Source organism: Argopecten irradians, chromosome 3, assembly GCF_041381155.1.
Source record: "Argopecten irradians isolate NY chromosome 3, Ai_NY, whole genome shotgun sequence".
NCBI lineage: Eukaryota > Metazoa > Mollusca > Bivalvia > Pectinida > Pectinidae > Argopecten > Argopecten irradians.
The window spans coordinates 68199967-68219338 of NC_091136.1; the positions used below are offsets into that span (position 1 = coordinate 68199967).

The 19372-nt window shown below is 41.1% G+C and overlaps 1 protein-coding gene across 22 annotated transcripts in view; it reads right to left on the bottom strand.

Moving 5' to 3' along the window:
* Positions 1-19372, bottom strand: part of LOC138319416 (kinesin light chain-like) — an 81611-nt gene that overhangs the window by 62015 nt on the left and 224 nt on the right. For 21 of the 22 annotated variants that reach the window (XM_069262550.1, XM_069262539.1, XM_069262547.1 and 18 more), the window contains exon 2: positions 5532-5605. The exons of the other annotated variant lie outside the window; for it this stretch is intronic. In XM_069262550.1, the coding sequence (XP_069118651.1) occupies positions 5532-5572 (41 nt within the window). In that variant the 5' untranslated portion in view covers positions 5573-5605. The remainder of the gene's footprint in view (positions 1-5531; positions 5606-19372) is intronic. 22 annotated transcript variants of the gene reach the window in all.

Consider the following 19372-nt stretch of genomic DNA (forward strand, 5'->3'; position numbering starts at 1 on the left):
AGCTTGTTACTGTTGGTGTACAGGCTGGTAGCTTGTTACGTGTGTGTACAGGCTGCTGTAGCTTGTTACTGTTGGTGTACAGGCTGGTAGCTTGTTACTGTTGGTGTACAGGCTGGTAGCTTGTTACTGTTGGTGTACAGGACATGATGTAAGGCTGGTAACTTGTTACTGTTGGTGTACAGGACATGATGTAAGGCTGGTAGCTTGTTACTGTTGGTGTACAGGCTGGTAGCTTGTTACTGTTGGTGTACAGGCTGGTAGCTTGTTACTGTTGGTGTACAGGCTGGTAGCTTGTTACTGTTGGTGTACAGGCTGGTAGCTGTTACTGTTGGTTACTGTTATGTTGGTGTACAGGCTGGTAGCTTGTTACTGTTGGTGTACAGGCTGGTAGCTTGTTACTGTTGGTGTACAGGCTGGTAGCTTGTTACTGTTGGTGTACAGGACATGATGTAAGGCTGGTAGCTTGTTACTGTTGGTGTACAGGCTGGTAGCTTGTTACTGTTGGTGTACAGGCTGGTAACTTGTTACTGTTGGTGTACAGGCTGGTAGCTTGTTACTGTTGGTGTACAGGCTGGTAGCTTGTTACTGTTGGTGTACAGGCTGGTAGCTTGTTACTGTTGGTGTACAGGCTGGTAGCTTGTTACTGTTGGTGTACAGGCTGGTAGCTTGTTACTGTTGGTGTACAGGCTGGTAGCTTGTTACTGTTGGTGTACAGGCTGGTAGCTTGTTACTGTTGGTGTACAGGCTGGTAGCTTGTTACTGTTGGTGTACAGGCTGGTAGCTTGTTACTGTTGGTGTACAGGCTGGTAGCTTGTTACTGTTGGTGTACAGGACATGATGTAAGGCTGGTAACTTGTTACTGTTGGTGTACAGGCTGGTAGCTTGTTACTGTTGGTGTACAGGCTGGTAGCTTGTTACTGTTGGTGTACAGGCTGGTAGCTTGTTACTGTTGGTGTACAGGCTGGTAGCTTGTTACTGTTGGTGTACAGGCTGGTAGCTTGTTACTGTTGGTGTACAGGCTGGTAGCTTGTTACTGTTGGTGTACAGGCTGGTAGCTTGTTACTGTTGGTGTACAGGCTGGTAGCTTGTTACTGTTGGTGTACAGGACATGATGTAAGGCTGGTAGCTTGTTACTGTTGGTGTACAGGCTGGTAGCTTGTTACTGTTGGTGTACAGGCTGGTAGCTTGTTACTGTTGGTGTACAGGCTGGTAGCTGTTACTGTTGGTGTACAGGCTTGTTACTGTTGGTGTACAGGCTGGTAGCTTGTTACTGTTGGTGTACAGGCTGGTAGCTTGTTACTGTTGGTGTACAGGCTGGTAGCTTGTTACTGTTGGTGTACAGGCTGGTAGCTTGTTACTGTTGGTGTACAGGCTGGTAGCTTGTTACTGTTGGTGTACAGGCTGGTAGCTTGTTACTGTTGGTGTACAGGCTGGTAGCTTGTTACTGTTGGTGTACAGGCTGGTAACTTGTTACTGTTGGTGTACAGGCTGGTAGCTTGTTACTGTTGGTGTACAGGCTGGTAGCTTGTTACTGTTGGTGTACTACTGTAGGCTGGTAGCTTGTTACTGTTGGTGTACAGGCTGGTAGCTTGTTACTGTTGGTGTACAGGCTGGTAGCTTGTTACTGTTGGTGTACAGGCTGGTAGCTTGTTACTGTTGGTGTACAGGCTGGTAGCTTGTTACTGTTGGTGTACAGGCTGGTAGCTTGTTACTGTTGGTGTACAGGCTGGTAGCTTGTTACTGTTGGTGTACAGGCTGGTAGCTTGTTACTGTTGGTGTACAGGCTGGTAGCTTGTTACTGTTGGTGTACAGGCTGGTAGCTTGTTACTGTTGGTGTACAGGACATGATGTAAGGCTGGTAGCTTGTTACTGTTGGTGTACAGGCTGGTAGCTTGTTACTGTTGGTGTACAGGCTGGTAGCTTGTTACTGTTGGTGTACAGGCTGGTAGCTTGTTACTGTTGGTGTACAGGCTGGTAGCTTGTTACTGTTGGTGTACAGGCTGGTAGCTTGTTACTGTTGGTGTACAGGCTGGTAGCTTGTTACTGTTGGTGTACAGGCTGGTAGCTTGTTACTGTTGGTGTACAGGCTGGTAGCTTGTTACTGTTGGTGTACAGGCTATGATAGGCTGGTAGCTTGTTACTGTTGGTGTACAGGCTGGTAGCTTGTTACTGTTGGTGTACAGGCTGGTAGCTTGTTACTGTTGGGTGTACAGGCTGGTAGCTTGTTACTGTTGGTGTACAGGCTGGTAGCTTGTTACTGTTGGTGTACAGGCTGGTAGCTTGTTACTGTTGGTGTACAGGCTGGTAGCTTGTTACTGTTGGTGTACAGGCTGGTAGCTTGTTACTGTTGGTGTACAGGCTGGTAGCTTGTTACTGTTGGTGTACAGGCTGGTAGCTTGTTACTGTTGGTGTACAGGCTGGTAGCTTGTTACTGTTGGTGTACAGGCTGGTAGCTTGTTACTGTTGGTGTACAGGCTGGTAGCTTGTTACTGTTGGTGTACAGGCTGGTAGCTTGTTACTGTTGGTGTACAGGCTGGTAGCTTGTTACTGTTGGTGTACAGGCTGGTAGCTTGTTACTGTTGGTGTACAGGCTGGTAGCTTGTTACTGTTACTGTTGTGTACAGGCTGGTAGCTTGTTATGTTGGTGTACAGGCTGGTAGCTTGTTACTGTTGGTGTACAGGCTGGTAGCTTGTTACTGTTGGTGTACAGGCTGGTAGCTTGTTACTGTTGGTGTACAGGACATGATGTAAGGCTGGTAGCTGTTGGTGTACAGGCTGGTAGCTTGTTACTGTTGGTGTACAGGCTGGTAGCTTGTTACTGTTGGTGTACAGGCTGGTAGCTTGTTACTGTTGGTGTACAGGCTGGTAGCTTGTTACTGTTGGTGTACAGGCTGGTAGCTTGTTACTGTTGGTGTACAGGACATGATGTAAGGCTGGTAGCTTGTTACTGTTGGTGTACAGGCTGGTAGCTTGTTACTGTTGGTGTACAGGCTGGTAGCTTGTTACTGTTGGTGTACAGGCTGGTAGCTTGTTACTGTTGGTGTACAGGCTGGTAGCTTGTTACTGTTGGTGTACAGGCTGGTAGCTTGTTACTGTTGGTGTACAGGCTGGTAGCTTGTTACTGTTGGTGTACAGGCTGGTAGCTTGTTACTGTTGGTGTACAGGCTGGTAGCTTGTTACTGTGTGTACTGTTGGTGTACAGGCTGGTAAGCTTGTTACTGTTGGTGTACAGGCTGGTAGCTTGTTACTGTTGGTGTACAGGCTGGTAGCTTGTTACTGTTGGTGTACAGGCTGGTAGCTTGTTACTGTTGGTGTACAGGCTGGTAGCTTGTTACTGTTGGTGTACAGGCTGGTAGCTTGTTACTGTTGGTGTACAGGCTGGTAGCTTGTTACTGTTGGTGTACAGGATATGATGTAAGGCTGGTAACTTGTTACTGTTGGTGTACAGGCTGGTAGCTTGTTACTGATGGTGTACAGGCTGGTAGCTTGTTACTGTTGGTGTACAGGCTGGTAGCTTGTTACTGTTGGTGTACAGGCTGGTAGCTTGTTACTGTTGGTGTACAGGCTGGTAGCTTGTTACTGTTGGTGTACAGGCTGGTAGCTTGTTACTGTTGGTGTACAGCTGTGTACTGTTGGCTGGTAGCTTGTTACTGTTGGTGTACAGGCTGGTAGCTTGTTACTGTTGGTGTACAGGCTGGTAGCTTGTTACTGTTGGTGTACAGGCTGGTAGCTTGTCTGTTGGTGTACAGGCTGGTAGCTTGTTACTGTTGGTGTACAGGCTGGTAGCTTGTTACTGTTGGTGTACAGGCTGGTAGCTTGTTACTGTTGGTGTACAGGCTGGTAGCTTGTTACTGTTGGTGTACAGGCTGGTAGCTTGTTACTGTTGGTGTACAGGCTGATGTAGGCTGTACTTGTTACTGTTGGTGTACAGGCTGGTAGCTTGTTACTGTTGGTGTACAGGCTGGCTTGTTACTGTTGGTGTACATAGGTTGGTGTACAGGACATGATGTAAGGCTGGTAGCTTGTTACTGTTGGTGTACAGGCTGGTAGCTTGTTACTGTTGGTGTACAGGCTGGTAGCTTGTTACTGTTGGTGTACAGGCTGGTAGCTTGTTACTGTTGGTGTACAGGCTGGTAGCTTGTTACTGTTGGTGTACAGGACATGATGTAAGGCTGGTAGCTTGTTACTGTTGGTGTACAGGACATGATGTAAGGCTGGTAGCTTGTTACTGTTGGTGTACAGGCTGGTAGCTTGTTACTGTTGGTGTACAGGCTGGTAGCTTGTTACTGTTGGTGTACAGGACATGATGTAAGGCTGGTAGCTTGTTACTGTTGGTGTACAGGCTGGTAGCTTGTTACTGTTGGTGTACAGGCTGGTAGCTTGTTACTGTTGGTGTACAGGCTGGTAGCTTGTTACTGTTGTGTACAGGTTGATGTAAGGCTGGTAGCTTGTTACTGTTGGTGTACAGGCTGGTAGCTTGTTACTGTTGGTGTACAGGCTGGTAGCTGTTGTTACTGTTGGTGTACAGGCTGGTAGCTTGTTACTGTTGGTGTACAGGCTGGTAGCTTGTTACTGTTGGTGTACAGGCTGGTAGCTTGTTACTGTTGGTGTACAGGCTGGTAGCTTGTTACTGTTGGTGTACAGGCTGGTAGCTTGTTACTGTTGGTGTACAGGCTGGTAGCTTGTTACTGTTGGTGTACAGGCTGATAGCTTGTTACTGTTGGTGTACAGGCTGGTAGCTTGTTACTGTTGGTGTACAGGCTGGTAGCTTGTTACTGTTGGTGTACAGGCTGGTACTTGTTACTGTTGGTGTACAGGCTGGTAGCTTGTTACTGTTGGTGTACAGGCTGGTAACTTGTTACTGTTGGTGTACAGGACATGATGTAAGGCTGGTAGCTTGTTACTGTTGGTGTACAGGACATGATGTAAGGCTGGTAGCTTGTTACTGTTGGTGTACAGGCTGGTAGCTTGTTACTGTTGGTGTACAGGCTGGTAGCTTGTTACTGTTGGTGTACAGGCTGGTAGCTTGTTACTGTTGGTGTACAGGCTGGTAGCTTGTTACTGTTGGTGTACAGGCTGGTAGCTTGTTACTGTTGGTGTACAGGCTGGTAGCTTGTTACTGTTGGTGTACAGGCTGGTAGCTTGTTACTGTTGGTGTACAGGACATGATGTAATGCTGGTAGCTAGGATCATCTCAGTATTATTCCAGTTGAGTTTCAGCTCAATCACACATATGGAACTTCATGTAATATGTATAGTGAAGTATCAATTGTGTTTTCATAATAACGACTTTGTTGGTCATGTTGGTTTTTCAGAATGAACCAAAAATTTGGGAAGTCTTAAACATAATCACTTTACAAAAGGTGCTTGGCAGCCGTTGGTTTACAGCAGATAAAGCATGATGGCTATAAGTCATCCTGGCCTTACGAGTCAGTTAACCTCAAAATAGAAGTAATACACATGCTATAGATGTAAGCTTAATGAGCATATAGTTCCTATACTAAATACAAAATAAATAAAGTTAGTTTTACCTATCTTCGTCCGACATCCCTGCAGACTGTGAGTTGTCCATGCTTTCAGGTTAGACGGGGCAGGTATACATTGCCTGAAAATGGCAGGATATATACATACATCATGCAGGGCCAGGTGAGCTAAAAATTACATCACAAAACGTTCAACAAACAAGAGATCCCAGAGGGATCTTGGCACCCACCAAAAAAAGATGCATGTCTGACAATGGAAAGAGTAATCTTTTCTCTGCTTTTCAAACTTTTGCAAACATACTACAGTCAAACCTCGATGATTCGAACTTCAATGAATCGAATTTCTCGCTGTATCGAACTTTTTGTCTGGTCCCGAATTTCTTCACTATATAACATTACTAACTAACCCATGTATGAATCGAAGTTTTATGAATCGAAGTTCTCGATGTATCGAACTTTTTTCATGGACCATTTGTTATAGAATCATAGGTAACTGACACTCGATGATTCGAATAAAAATTTACCTGTACAGATCAGGTGTTCGCCGATACCCCGCGGCATGCTGTCACACCTAGCTGTCTCGTGACGGCCCTTCGCCGGACAGGATTATGACAGCTTGTGTTGCTAGCTTGATATCATCAAGATTATTAATATCATTAATCAGGCCAATATCCGGTGCTTTGTTTTTACAAGCTGCGTTATTAAATCATTAATAGTACGGCAAAGATACAGTTAGTCGTTTTTTTATGTTCGCCGCCGCCATTGGAAGCGGTTTGTAGAATTTACAGAACGGTAAATAGCGAGCCACATTATTAGTAAGTCATACTCAAAACTGTTACATTGCACAACTTTGGCATAAATACTGGAGCAAATCAATCATTCTAAATCAAAGTATTTTGTAGGTGTTGTAGTGCTTTCGGTTCCTCCTTTTTAGTTTCGTCTTTACAACGTACGTGTTTTCGTTTTTATATTCATTCCGTAATATTAACCATCACTTAAATAGTCACCAAACGAACACTTGTACATGGGTTAGGCCTAGTACATGTAAGTCTTGTTTATAATATACGTATGTATTGCTAACGATAGCAATACATGTGATTAATTGCATACTTCGTTTTTATTTTGTTTTGCTTGTGGTACAATGATTATAAAGTTTACGGAACGGAGACGACATGTACACAACTACCACAGTTGGTCATGGTAAAAAAAACATCGGTCTAATTTCAACCACGAATAATTCGAAGTCTCGATGTTTCGAAATTTTTTCTGTGGTCCCTTGAACTTCGATACATCGAGGTTTGACTGTACATATAAAATTTGAGACAGATCGCTTCAGTACTTTCTGAGAAATAGCAGTAACAAACTTCAACTATCAAAATCCAAGATGGCTCCTTGGCGGCCATCTTGTTGCTTGATTGGTCCCAAATCAAATGTGCACAACTAGAGCCCTAGGGGAACCTATATATGAAATTTGAGACAGATTCATTCAATACTTTCTGAGAAATAGCGATAACAAACTTAAACAATCAAAATCAAAGATGGCAGTCTGGCGGCCATTTTGTTGACCGATTGGTCCCAAAACGCATTATGCACAAATAGAGCCCTAGGGGAACCTATATATGAAATTTGAGAAAGATCCCTTCAGTACTTTCTGAGAAATAGCGATAACAAACTTTAACTATCAAAATCCAAGATGGCTGGCTGGCACCCATCTTGTTGACCGATTGGTCCCAAAACGCATTATGCACAACTACAGCCCTAGGGGAACCTACATATGAAATTTGAGAAAGATTCCTTCAGTACTTTCTGAGAAATAACGATAACAACATTTAACTATCAAAATCCAAGATAGCTGGCTGGCGGCCATCTTGTTGACCGATTGGTCCCAAAACGCATTATGCACAACTAAAGCCCTAGGGAAACCTACATATGAAATTTGAGAAAGATCCCTTCAGTACTTTCTGAGAAACAGCGATAACAATATTTAACTATCAAAATCCAAGATGGCTGGCTGGCGGCCATCTTGTTTACAGATTGGTCCCAAAATGCAATATGCACAACTAGGGCCCTAGGGGAACCTACATATGAAATTCGAGACAGATCGCTTCAGTACTTTCTGAGAAATAGCAGTAACAAACTTCAACTATCAAAATCCAAGATGGCTGCCTGGCGGCCATCTTGTTGATCGATCGGTCCCAAATCAAAATATGCACAACTAGAGCCCTAGGGGATCCTATATATGAAATTTGAGACAGATTCAATCAACACTTTCTGAGAAATAGCGATAACAAACTTAAACAATCAAAATCCAAGATGGCGGCCTGGCAACCATTTTGTTGACCAATCGATTCAAAAACACATTATGCACAACTAGAGCCCTAGGGGAACCAACATATGAAATTTGAGAAAGATCCCTTCAGTACTTTCTGAGAAATAGCGATAACAAACTTAAACAATCAAAATCCAAGATGGCAGCCTGGCGGCCATTTTGTTGACCGATCGATCCAAAAACACATTATGCACAACTAGAGCCCTAGGGGAACCTACATATGAAATTTGAGAAAGATCCCTTCAGTACTTTCTGAGAAATAGCGATAACAAACTTTAACTATCAAAATCCAAGATGGCTGGCTGGCGGCCATCTTGTTGACTGATTGGTCCCAAAATGCAATATGCACAACTAGGGCCCTAGGGGAACCTACATATGAAATTTGAGACAGATCCCTTCAGTACTTTCTGAGAAATAGCGATAAAAAGAATTGTAAACGGAGGGACGGAAGGACGGACCACGGACAAAAAGCAATTTGAATAGCCCACCATCATCACTAAAAACATCACAATATGTACACAACAACATACATCACAATACACAACAACATACATCACAATACACAACAACAAACATCACAATACACAACAACAAACATCACAATACACAACAACAAACATCACAATACACAACAACAAACATCACAATACACATAACAACATATCACAATACACAACAACATACATCACAATACACAACAACAAACATCACAATACACAACAACAAACATCACAATACACAACAACAAACATCACAATACACAACAACAAACATCACAATACACAACAACAAACATCACAATACACAACAACATACATCACAATACACAACAACATACACAATACACAACAACAAACATCACAATACACAAACAACAAACATCACAATACACAACAACAAACATCACAATACACAACAACAAACATCACAATACACACAACAACAACATCACAATACACAACAACACAACAACAAAACATCACAATACACAACAACAAACATCACAATACACAACAACAAACATCACAATACACAACAACAAACATCACAATACACAACAACAAACATCACAATACACAACAACATACATCACAATACACAACAACAAACATCACAATACACAACAACAACATCACAATAACAACAACAAACATCACAATACACAACAACAACACACACAAACTCACCACAACAAACATCACAATACACAACAACAACATCACAATACACAACAACAAACATCACAATACACAACAACAAACATCACAATACACAACAACAAACATCACAATACACAACAACAAACATCACAATACACAACAACAAACATCACAATACACAACAACAAACATCACAATACACAACAACAAACATCACAATACACAACAACAAACATCACAATACACAACAACAAACATCACAATACACAACAACAACATCACAATACACAACAACAAACATCACAATACACAACAACAAACATCACAATACACAACAAACAAACATCACAATACACAACAACAAACATCACAATACACAACAACAAACATCACAATAACAACAACAAACATCACAATACACAACAACAAACATCACAATACACAACAACAAACATCACAATCACAACAACATAACACAATCACAATACACAACAACAAACATCACAATACACAACAACAAACATCACAATATAGCGATCAGCTTATGATTTGGGCAGGAATTCAATTGAACTAAAGGATAAAGGAAAGTGATATAAGCAAGAGGCCCAGAGGACCTTTATCGCTAAACTGACATGTTATATATATATATATATATATATATATATATACAAACAGTCTGAAGAGCTCCCTTGAATGGGGCGAAAGCGCTAACTAGTCAGTCGTTATTGTTTTTATTTCTTATAGATTTCGTCCATAAGGATTTTTCTTCATATTTATTATGATGTATATACTTAAACTTTTAAAAGACGTTGTGCATCAGTAGATATTATTAAGAATAACAAGCAAATTCGTGGAATTTCCATCCCCGCTTTTTATTTTACACAGGGAATGGCAGAAAATGATGTTTTTAGCATATCAAAGGGCCATAACTCCACTAAATAATGTCGGCCAAAATTGGCAATCGAACTTGGCCAAGCCCTTAAGGCATTTGACCTTGTTACCAAGTTTGAAGAAAATCGGTGAATATTTATTAGAGTTATTGCAGGGAAGTGGCAGAAAGTGACTTTTTTTAAAAATTAAATCAAAGTGCCATTACTCTGCTAATTAAAATCTGCCAAAAAATGGCGATCGAACTTGGCTATGCCCTTCAGGCATTTAATTTGTTTTTAATTTAAAGTTTTAACAATATTAATTTTAACATTTGTTAGTTATTACACAGAAAGTGCAGAAAAATGACATTTGTAGTAAATTAAAGGGCCATAACTCCGCTAAATAAGGTCCATCGACAGGCGCGATCAAACTTGGCCGAGCCCTTAAGGCATTTAACCTTGTCACCAAGTTTGAAGAAAATCGGTTTGCATTTGTTACAGTTATTGCACGGAAACAAAGTGTTACAGACAGACGGACAGATGAGGGACAAACCCAAATTAATATCCCCCGTTTCGAAGAAAGCGGGGATAAAAAATATCAACATAGCATTCCTTTTCGCTAACGTTTCAGGCATTTCAGACCATCTTCAGGCGATTGTTTATTTCAAAATCCGAATAACAATAAATCAAATTGGCATGGCCTTAGTACTTTCTGAGAAATAGTCATAACAAACTTCAAATATCAAAATCCAAGATAGCCTCCGGTCGGCCATCTTGTAGATCAATTGGTCCCTAAATGCAATATGCATAACAAGGGCCTAAGAGGAACCTACATATGAAATTTGAAAAAGATCCCTTCAGTACTTTCTGAACAAGAGGCCCAGAGGGCCTGTATCGCTCACCTGGTTTGTATTGCCAAGTAATGTTCTGAATACAGGTTCGTTGTTTCTTTTCTGAAGGAATTTTAATATTAACCTCTAAATCCCCTATTGGGCCCCACCCCTCCCGCCCCCAGGGGGTCAGAGCCAAAATTTATACAAGTTCTGTTCCCCTTCCCCCAAGGATGTTTATGGCCAAATTTGGTCACAATCCAAGCAAAACTCTAGGACAAGAAGTGATTTATAGGATTTACCTCTATTTCCCCTATTGGGCCCCACCCGTCCTGTCCTCAGGGGGCCAGAGTCAAAATTTATACAAGTTCTGTTCCCCTTCCCCAAAGGATGCTTGTGGCCAAATTCGGTTACATTCCATTCAGAACTCTTTGACTAGTAGCGATTTAAAGGATTTACCTCTATTTCCCCTATTGGGCCCCGCCCCTCCTGCCCCCGGGGAACCAGAGCCAAAATTTATACAAGTTCTGTTCCCCTTACCCCAAGGATGTTTGTGGCCAAATTTGGTTACATTCCATTCAGAACTCTATGACTAGTAGCGATTTAAAGGATTTACCTCTATTTCCCCTATTGGGCCCCGCCCCTCCTGCCCCCAGGGGACCAGAGTCAAAATTTATACAAGTTCTGTTCCCCTTCCCCAAAGGATGCTTGTGGCCAAATTCGGTTACATTCCATTCAGAACTCTATGACTAGTAGCGATTTAAAGGATTTACCTCTATTTCCCCTATTGGGCCCCGCCCCTCCTGCCCCCGGGGAACCAGAGCCAAAATTTATACAAGTTCTGTTCCCCTTCCCCCAAGGATGTTTGTGGCCAAATTTGGTTACAATTCATGTAGAACTCTATGACTAGTAGCAATTTAAAGGATTTACCTCTATTTCCCCTATTGGGCCCCGCCCCTCCTGCCCCCGGGGGACCAGAGCCAAAATTTATACAAGTTCTGTTCCCCTTCCCCAAAGGATGTTTGTGGTCAAATTTGGTTACAATTCATGTAGAGCTCTAGGACAAGTAGAGATTTAAAGGATTTACCTCTATTTCCCCTATTGGGCCCCGCCCATCCTGACCCGGGGGATCAGAGCCAAAATTTATACAAGTTCTGTTCCCCTTCCCCCAAGGATGTTTGTGGCCAAATTTAGTTACATTCCATTCAGAACTCTATGACTAGTAGCGATTTAAAGGATTTACCTCTATTTCCCCTATTGGGCCCCGCCCCTCCTGCCCCCGGGGGACCAGAGCCAAAGTTTATACAAGTTCTGTTCTCCTTACCTCAAGGATGTTTGTGGCCAAATTTGGTTACATTCCATTCAGAACTCTATGACTAGTAGCGATTTAAAGGATTTACCTCTATTTCCCCTATTGGGCCCCGCCCATCCTGCCCCCGAGGGACAAGAGCCAAAATTTATACAAGTTCTGTTCCCCTTCCCCAAAGGATGTTTGTGGCCAAATTTGGTTACATTCCATTTAGAGCTCTATGACAAGTAGCGATTTAAAGGATTTACCTCTATTACCCCTATTGGGCCCCGCCCCTCCTGCCCCTGGGGGTCAGAGCCAAAATTTATACAAGTTCTGTTCCCCTTCCCCCAAGGATGTTTGTGGCTAATTTTGGTTACAATCCATGCAGAACTCTAGGACAAGTAGCGATTTATAGGATTTACCTCTATTTCCCCTATTGGGCCCCGCCCCTCCTGCCCCGGGGGAGACAGAGCCAAAATTTATACAAGTTCTGTTCCCCCTCCCCCAAGGATGTTTGTGGCCAAATTTGGTTACAATCCATGCAGAACTCTATGACTAGTAGCGATTTAAAGGAAATGTTGACGGACGGACGGACGACGGACGGACGGACGGACGGACGACGGACGCCGCGCCATGACATAAGCTCACCGGCCCTTCGGGCCAGGTGAGCTAAAAATAGCGGTAACAAAGTTAACTTTAACTATAACAAGAGGCCCAGAGGGCCTGTATCGCTCACCTGGTTTGTAATGCCAAGTAATGTTCTGAATACAGGTTCATTGTTTCTTTTCTTAAGGAATTTTAATATTAACCTCTAAATCCCCTATTGGGCCCCACCCCTCCTGCGCCCAGGGGGTCAGAGCCAAAATTTATACAAGTTCTGTTCCCCTTCTCCCAAGGGTGTTTATGGCCAAATTTGGTCACAATCCCAGCAAAACTCCAGGACAAGTAGCGATTTATAGGATTTACCTCTATTTCCCCTATTGGGCCCCACCCGTCCTGCCCCCGGGGGGCCAGAGCCAAAATTTATACAAGATCTGTTCCCCTTCCAAAAAGGATGTTTGTGGCCAAATTTGGTTACATTCCATAAAGAACTCTATGACTAGTAGCGATTTAAAGGATTTACCTCAATTTCACCTATTGGGCCCCGCCCCTCCTGCCCCCGGGGGATCAGAGCCAAAATTTATACAAGTTCTGTTCCCCTTCCCCTACGGATGTTTGTGGCCAAATTTGGTTACATTCCATTCAGAACTCTATGACTAGTAGCGATTTAATGGATTTACCTCTATTTCCCCTATTGGGCCCCGCCCCTCCTGCCCCCAGGGGATCAGAGCCAAAATTTATACAAGTTCTGTTCCCCTTCCCCCAAGGATGTTTGTGGCCAAATTTGGTTACATACCATTCAGAACTCTATGACTAGTAGCGATTTAATGGATTTACCTCTATTTCCCCTATTGGGCCCCGCCCCTCCTGCCCCCAGGGGATCAGAGCCAAAATTTATACAAGTTCTGTTCCCCTTCCCCCAAGGATGTTTGTGGCCAAATTTGGTTACATACCATTCAGAACTCTATGACTAGTAGCGATTTAATGGATTTACCTCTATTTCCCCTATTGGGCCCCGCCCCTCCTGCCCCCGGGGGGTCAGAGCCAAAATTTATACAAGTTCTGTTCCCCTTCCCCCAAGGATGTTTGTGGCCAAATTTGGTTACATACCATTCAGAACTCTATGACTAGTAGCGATTTAAAGGATTTACCTCTATTTCCCCTATTGGGCCCCACCCCTCCTGCCCCCGGGGGGTCAGAGCCAAAATTTATACAAGTTCTGTTCCCCCTCCCCCAAGGATGTTTGTGGCCAAATTTGGTTACAATCCATGCAGAACTCTATGACTAGTAGCGATTTAAAGGAAATGTTGACGGACAGACGGACGACGACGGACGCCGACGGACGACGGACGACGGACGCCGCGCCATGACATAAGCTCACCGGCCCTGTGGGCCAGGTGAGCTAAAAATCTAAAATGGCTACCTGTCGCCCATCTTGTTAACCGATCTGTCCCAAAATGCAATATGCGCATCTAGGGTCCTATGGGAAACTACATAAATACGAAATTAGAAAAAAGATCCCTTAAGTACTTTCGTAGAATTAACAGTAGACGGAAGGACAGAAGGACAGACTAAAGGGGATTTGAATAGGCTTAGCCCACCATCTGATAATGGTCACTACATGCTTACAAGTTAGATCTTAAGCATATAACACACAATATTAATACAATAGAAAGAGCATGCAGCACTGGTTATAACTGAGAATATTTAGATTAAGTCAAACATCAGCTCCTTCTGGTAGTAAATCAATACAACAATGTTACACAAACTAGTGTTGTACTCTAAGTCTATAAATTAATAACAGAATGTGTATATTTGTAGCTTGTAAGTAGCCAAAACATTCAAAAATAATTAATTTCATATTTATCAAATTTAAAATGGCACTGTCTAGCACCAGTTCAGATTTATGAATTATTATATATGCTGCTATCTGAAATAGAAGATACATACTTGGAAAGATAACTTGTACATAAGCACACTATAATATATACAAGCAATCACTCAAAACCGTTTTTCATTACTTGCACAAATTAGATATAAGCAATCACTCAAAAATGTTTTTAATTATCTGTGCAAACACTATAACACTCAGAAATAATGCTGTATTAAACAATTACACAGCTCAAATGAGAGTCCAGTGTTTCGTAATTTGTTCATCCTCAGAAATGAAAAGGACCCCATGGTCACCTTTACTTACAAGTTCAATTGCAATTTCAATTATATAGTTTTTATACACCCCATTTTTATCGTAAATTACCTGATTAACATTTGTTTAATTTTTAAAGGGATGAGTAATTGGAAAAGAGGGGTGTACAAGTGCCGACTCTTGTGTGAACTCAAAACTTAACAGAGATACAGTCAAACCTCGATTATTCAAAATCTAATCATTAAAATTTATCTATGTATCGAACTTTTTACTAACAAACCCATGCATGAATCAAAGTTTCCAATGTATCAAACTTTTTTCATGGGTCATTTGTTATACAATCATAGGTAATTGACAGTTAATGATTCAAATGAAAATTATACCTATAAAGATCAGGTGTTCAACAATACCCCTAGACATACTGTCACACCTGTCTCGCGACAGCCCTTTGCCGGACAAAAGGGATTATGACAGCTTATGTTGCTTGCTCGAGATCATCGGCACTTAGTTTTTACAAGCTACATTATTAAATAATTAGTACAGTAAAGAAACTGTAAATCGTGTTTTATGTTCATCAGCGGTTGGTAAATAACGAACCACATAATTAGATGTCTTTACTCATACACAAAGTGATACTAGGGCTGCCGCGATTAACCGGTATATTGGGGTATTGCAATACACCACCAAAAAATATTGTACCGCGATACAGTTTAGCTGTACCCGTTTTTAACGATATATCTTCTTAGTATCATAATTTCATTAATTTGATATAATTAAAAGTCCTGTCATTAATACAAAACCAGCAAGTTGTATTTGTTTTCCTTTCCGATAATATGAAGCCATGTGGGTATCCCTTTCGTTTTCATTCGATTCAGATGTCGGTCAAATGTTTGTAACTAACATGTATAATGTTCAAATGATTGAAACATTTGCATAACGTTGAATATAAACAATATGACATTAGGCTAGTTTCTGAAATATTATCAAGCTGATTCGCTCCATCAATCAACAATACCTGAATATATAATCCTTTAAACATATTTAAGGTCCGGTGAATACATGGCTGCAGGGATTTTGCCAGCTATTTCAGGCTTCATCATCCGCCGCCATTTTCGAATTCCTTAACTTATCAAAACAACACTGCCGATCAGCCTTTGAAGTTTAATCATACGATCGTAGGCTTATTTTGCCAGGCCAACTGTACGTAAAATTGTTCATTATTTAGGTTCAAAAGTGTAAATATTTGCAGACACTATCATGTTTAGTTATTGCATTATTTGGTTATTATTGTCTGAAGCCTAGCTTTTTCACAAACAGACTCGTATCTTTTTAAACAAGAACCTCACCTTTGAACATTTTTGTTACTCAACAACAAGGTTGAAATCATTGTAAAACTACATAACATAGCACTGTATGTTTGTATAATGTAAGGTTGTTTTTATAATGGAATATATACAAAATAGGACACCACATATATTAAGGACAAAATATTGCAATACATATCACAATACAGGTGTATCACAATATATCGTGGTACGCTTCTGCCGTATCGCGGCAGCCCTAAGTGTTACATTTCAATTTTTCGAATAAATTCCAGAGTAAATCGATCATTTTTGTCAATATTGTAGTGCTTTCTGTTCTTCCTTTATAATTTTGTTTTTATAGCTTTTTTTCTTTTTATATTAAATCCGTAATAACACCTGTCGCTTCAAAACTTGCCGTATATACATGGGTTAGTACAGTTTAAGTACACGCAAGTCTTGTTTATAATGTATTCCTAACGATAACAATATTAATACCTGAGACTGATTTTACACTTTGATTTATTTAGTATAAAGATTATGGAACAGTGAAGACATGTACACAACTGCCACAGTTGATCATGTTAAAAAAACATTGGTCATATTCCAACCATGAATAATTTGAAGTCTTGATGTTTCGAAGTTTTCTGTCGGTCCCTAGAGCTTCGATACATTGAGGTTTGACTGTACATGTTTGGGACCTAACAATACATCGGACTGTCTATATATTGCGATTGTATGTCTCTCAACTCGATCAATTGATGGCAATTTCAAACAGTCGATAAAAATCGACGATAGTACGCCAAACTATCAGTAGTTTCAATAGTCAGATATTTTTCTGTAACTTGGACTAAACTCGTGTACTCACAGAGGTTTCATACAGTAACAGACTAACAGTCACGATAAAATATCACTTTTCCATGCTTTTCAATCCAAACGCAAACACTGAAAATGTTCTCAATCACGATCTTCATTGCGTTTGAGTTGGTACTGAGGAAGTAACTCTAAACCAATACTACATTAGATGTACGTCATGACGGTCAATTCATCGACCAGATTGTAATCAAATTCAGAGTGCAATACTATCACAATACTATTGCAATTGTATTCTGCAATAGGTAAACTAACTATCGAAATAGTGTTTCCCTCGATAGCAATAGTATTGCAATAGCTAAAATTGTAGGCGATAGTCACCTCTATTGGAAAAGTTATGATATGTGGTTTTTGTATAAGGTAAATAGCAATTAAGCAACTTTCTATCTGGATGCATTTTAATTGGAACACATTTACTGCATAGGTTTTCTGGTACCTCTATTCAGAGAGGTAAATAAAAAACAAGATCGCTCACCTGGCTTGTAATGCCAAGTTATGTTCTGAATACAGGTTCATTGTTTCTTCTCTGGCCAAATTTGGTTACATTCTATGTAGAACTGTATGACTAGTAGCAATTTAAAGGATTTACCTCTATTTCCCCTATTGAGCCCCGTCCCTCCTGCCTCCTGGGGGTCAAAGCCAAAATTTATACAAACTCTGTTCTCCTTCCCCCAAGGATGTTTCTGGTCAAATTTCGTTACATTCCATGCAGAACTCTATGACTAGTAGCGGTTTAAAGAAAATGTTGACGGAGGGATGGACAGACGACGGACGGACGCCGCGCCATGACATAAGCTCACCAGCCCTTTGGGCCAGGTGAGCTAACAAGAGATCCCAGAGGGATCTTGGCGTCCATCAAAGATTAATTTATGTCTGACAATTGAAAGAGGGATCTTTTCTCTGCTTTTCAAGCTTTATCAATCAAAATCCAAGATGGGGGGCCTTTCAGCCATCTTGTTGCCCACTCTGTCCCAAAATGCAATATGCACAACTAGGGCCCAAGGGGAGCCCACATATGAAATTTGAAAGAGATCCCTTCAGTACTTTCTGAGAAATAGTGGTAACAAACTTCAACTATCAAAATAAAACATGGCTGTCTAACGGCCATCTTTTTGACCAATCGGTCCCAAAATGCAATATGCACAACTGCGATATAGTGCCCTAGCTAGGGGACCCTACATGAAACTTTAGAGAAATGTCACTTCAGCACTTTCTGAGAAATAGTGGTAACAAACTTCAACTACCAAAATCCAAGATGGCAGTCGGTTGGCCATCTTGTTGACCGATCCGTCCCAAAATGCAATATGCACAACTAGGGCCATAGGGGAACATACAGAAAATTATCTGAATGTACTGATAGCTTTGTGTGCTATTTGTGATTGTTAGTGACATTTTGATTTACAGAATACCAATTTGATCAGTTCATTAAAAATGGCAACTGTGTTATTCGTAATCAATGAATGTGTGTCTTCTATCTCATCATGGTAATAAAATAACGAAACAATTTCAAATTGGGGAAACCAAAGGATGCTGATGGTTTTAGTAAAATAAAGGTTAATTTGCTGTAATGACAGAATTTCTGAAGGATGTTTGTAAAAGAAAATTTATCAATGAGGCATGATGATCTGATGATTCACAGGTCCGGTAGCACTGCTAAAATCTGCATTGATGGCTATATAGCTAAATTTGACTATATAGCCAAATCAGACTACTTGTATAGTGGACAAATATAAACAAATAGGTGAGGTATTGTCACATTTTTCTTGTGCAGTATGAAAGCATAGATGAAGAAACATGTAAGTCAGTGATATAAATAATGTTTGCCTATACTTGCTCATTTTCACACAACTTTAAAATTCCATCCTTGCAATTATTTGGTATCCATCATAACTATTCCCCGATAACAAAACTAGCATAGCGAGTCAATCCAATATGGTATTGTTATGTCGTCTGCAGATAATCATCCACAGGTGCGCTTGGAGCATTCAGATCCCATGCAAAATTGAGCATGTGCAAAAAGTGCTTAGTCGGCTCATACACAACAAGATGTGTGCCATATTTCAAATGGAAAACTTGAATTCTATATCTTTTACATCAGAACACGAGGATGAATGGATGCGAGTACCAAAAAATGTAACCATGGATTTTTAAAAACGCACCGGAAATTACTTTCGATAACAAATATATTTCGTTCTGCCGATTTGCAAGATTCGTCTTACAATTTTCAATAAGTACGCTGATTTTGTGACCAGGTATGTCACTTTTGATTTAGCGGTGCTACTGGACCCAATTCAAAGAACCGAAGACTCGTCTAAATCCTGTTCTCGCCATAAAAGGGCACTGGACACTACAAAATGTACAAATATATGACAACTGTTACTAACTCTCAAGTCCCTGTGCTTACTGCTGTTACACAGACACCGGTGCTGATGGTTCACTTTCTTTCTCACAAACAGCACCTGTTTGCAAAAATGTTGATAAAACATTCAA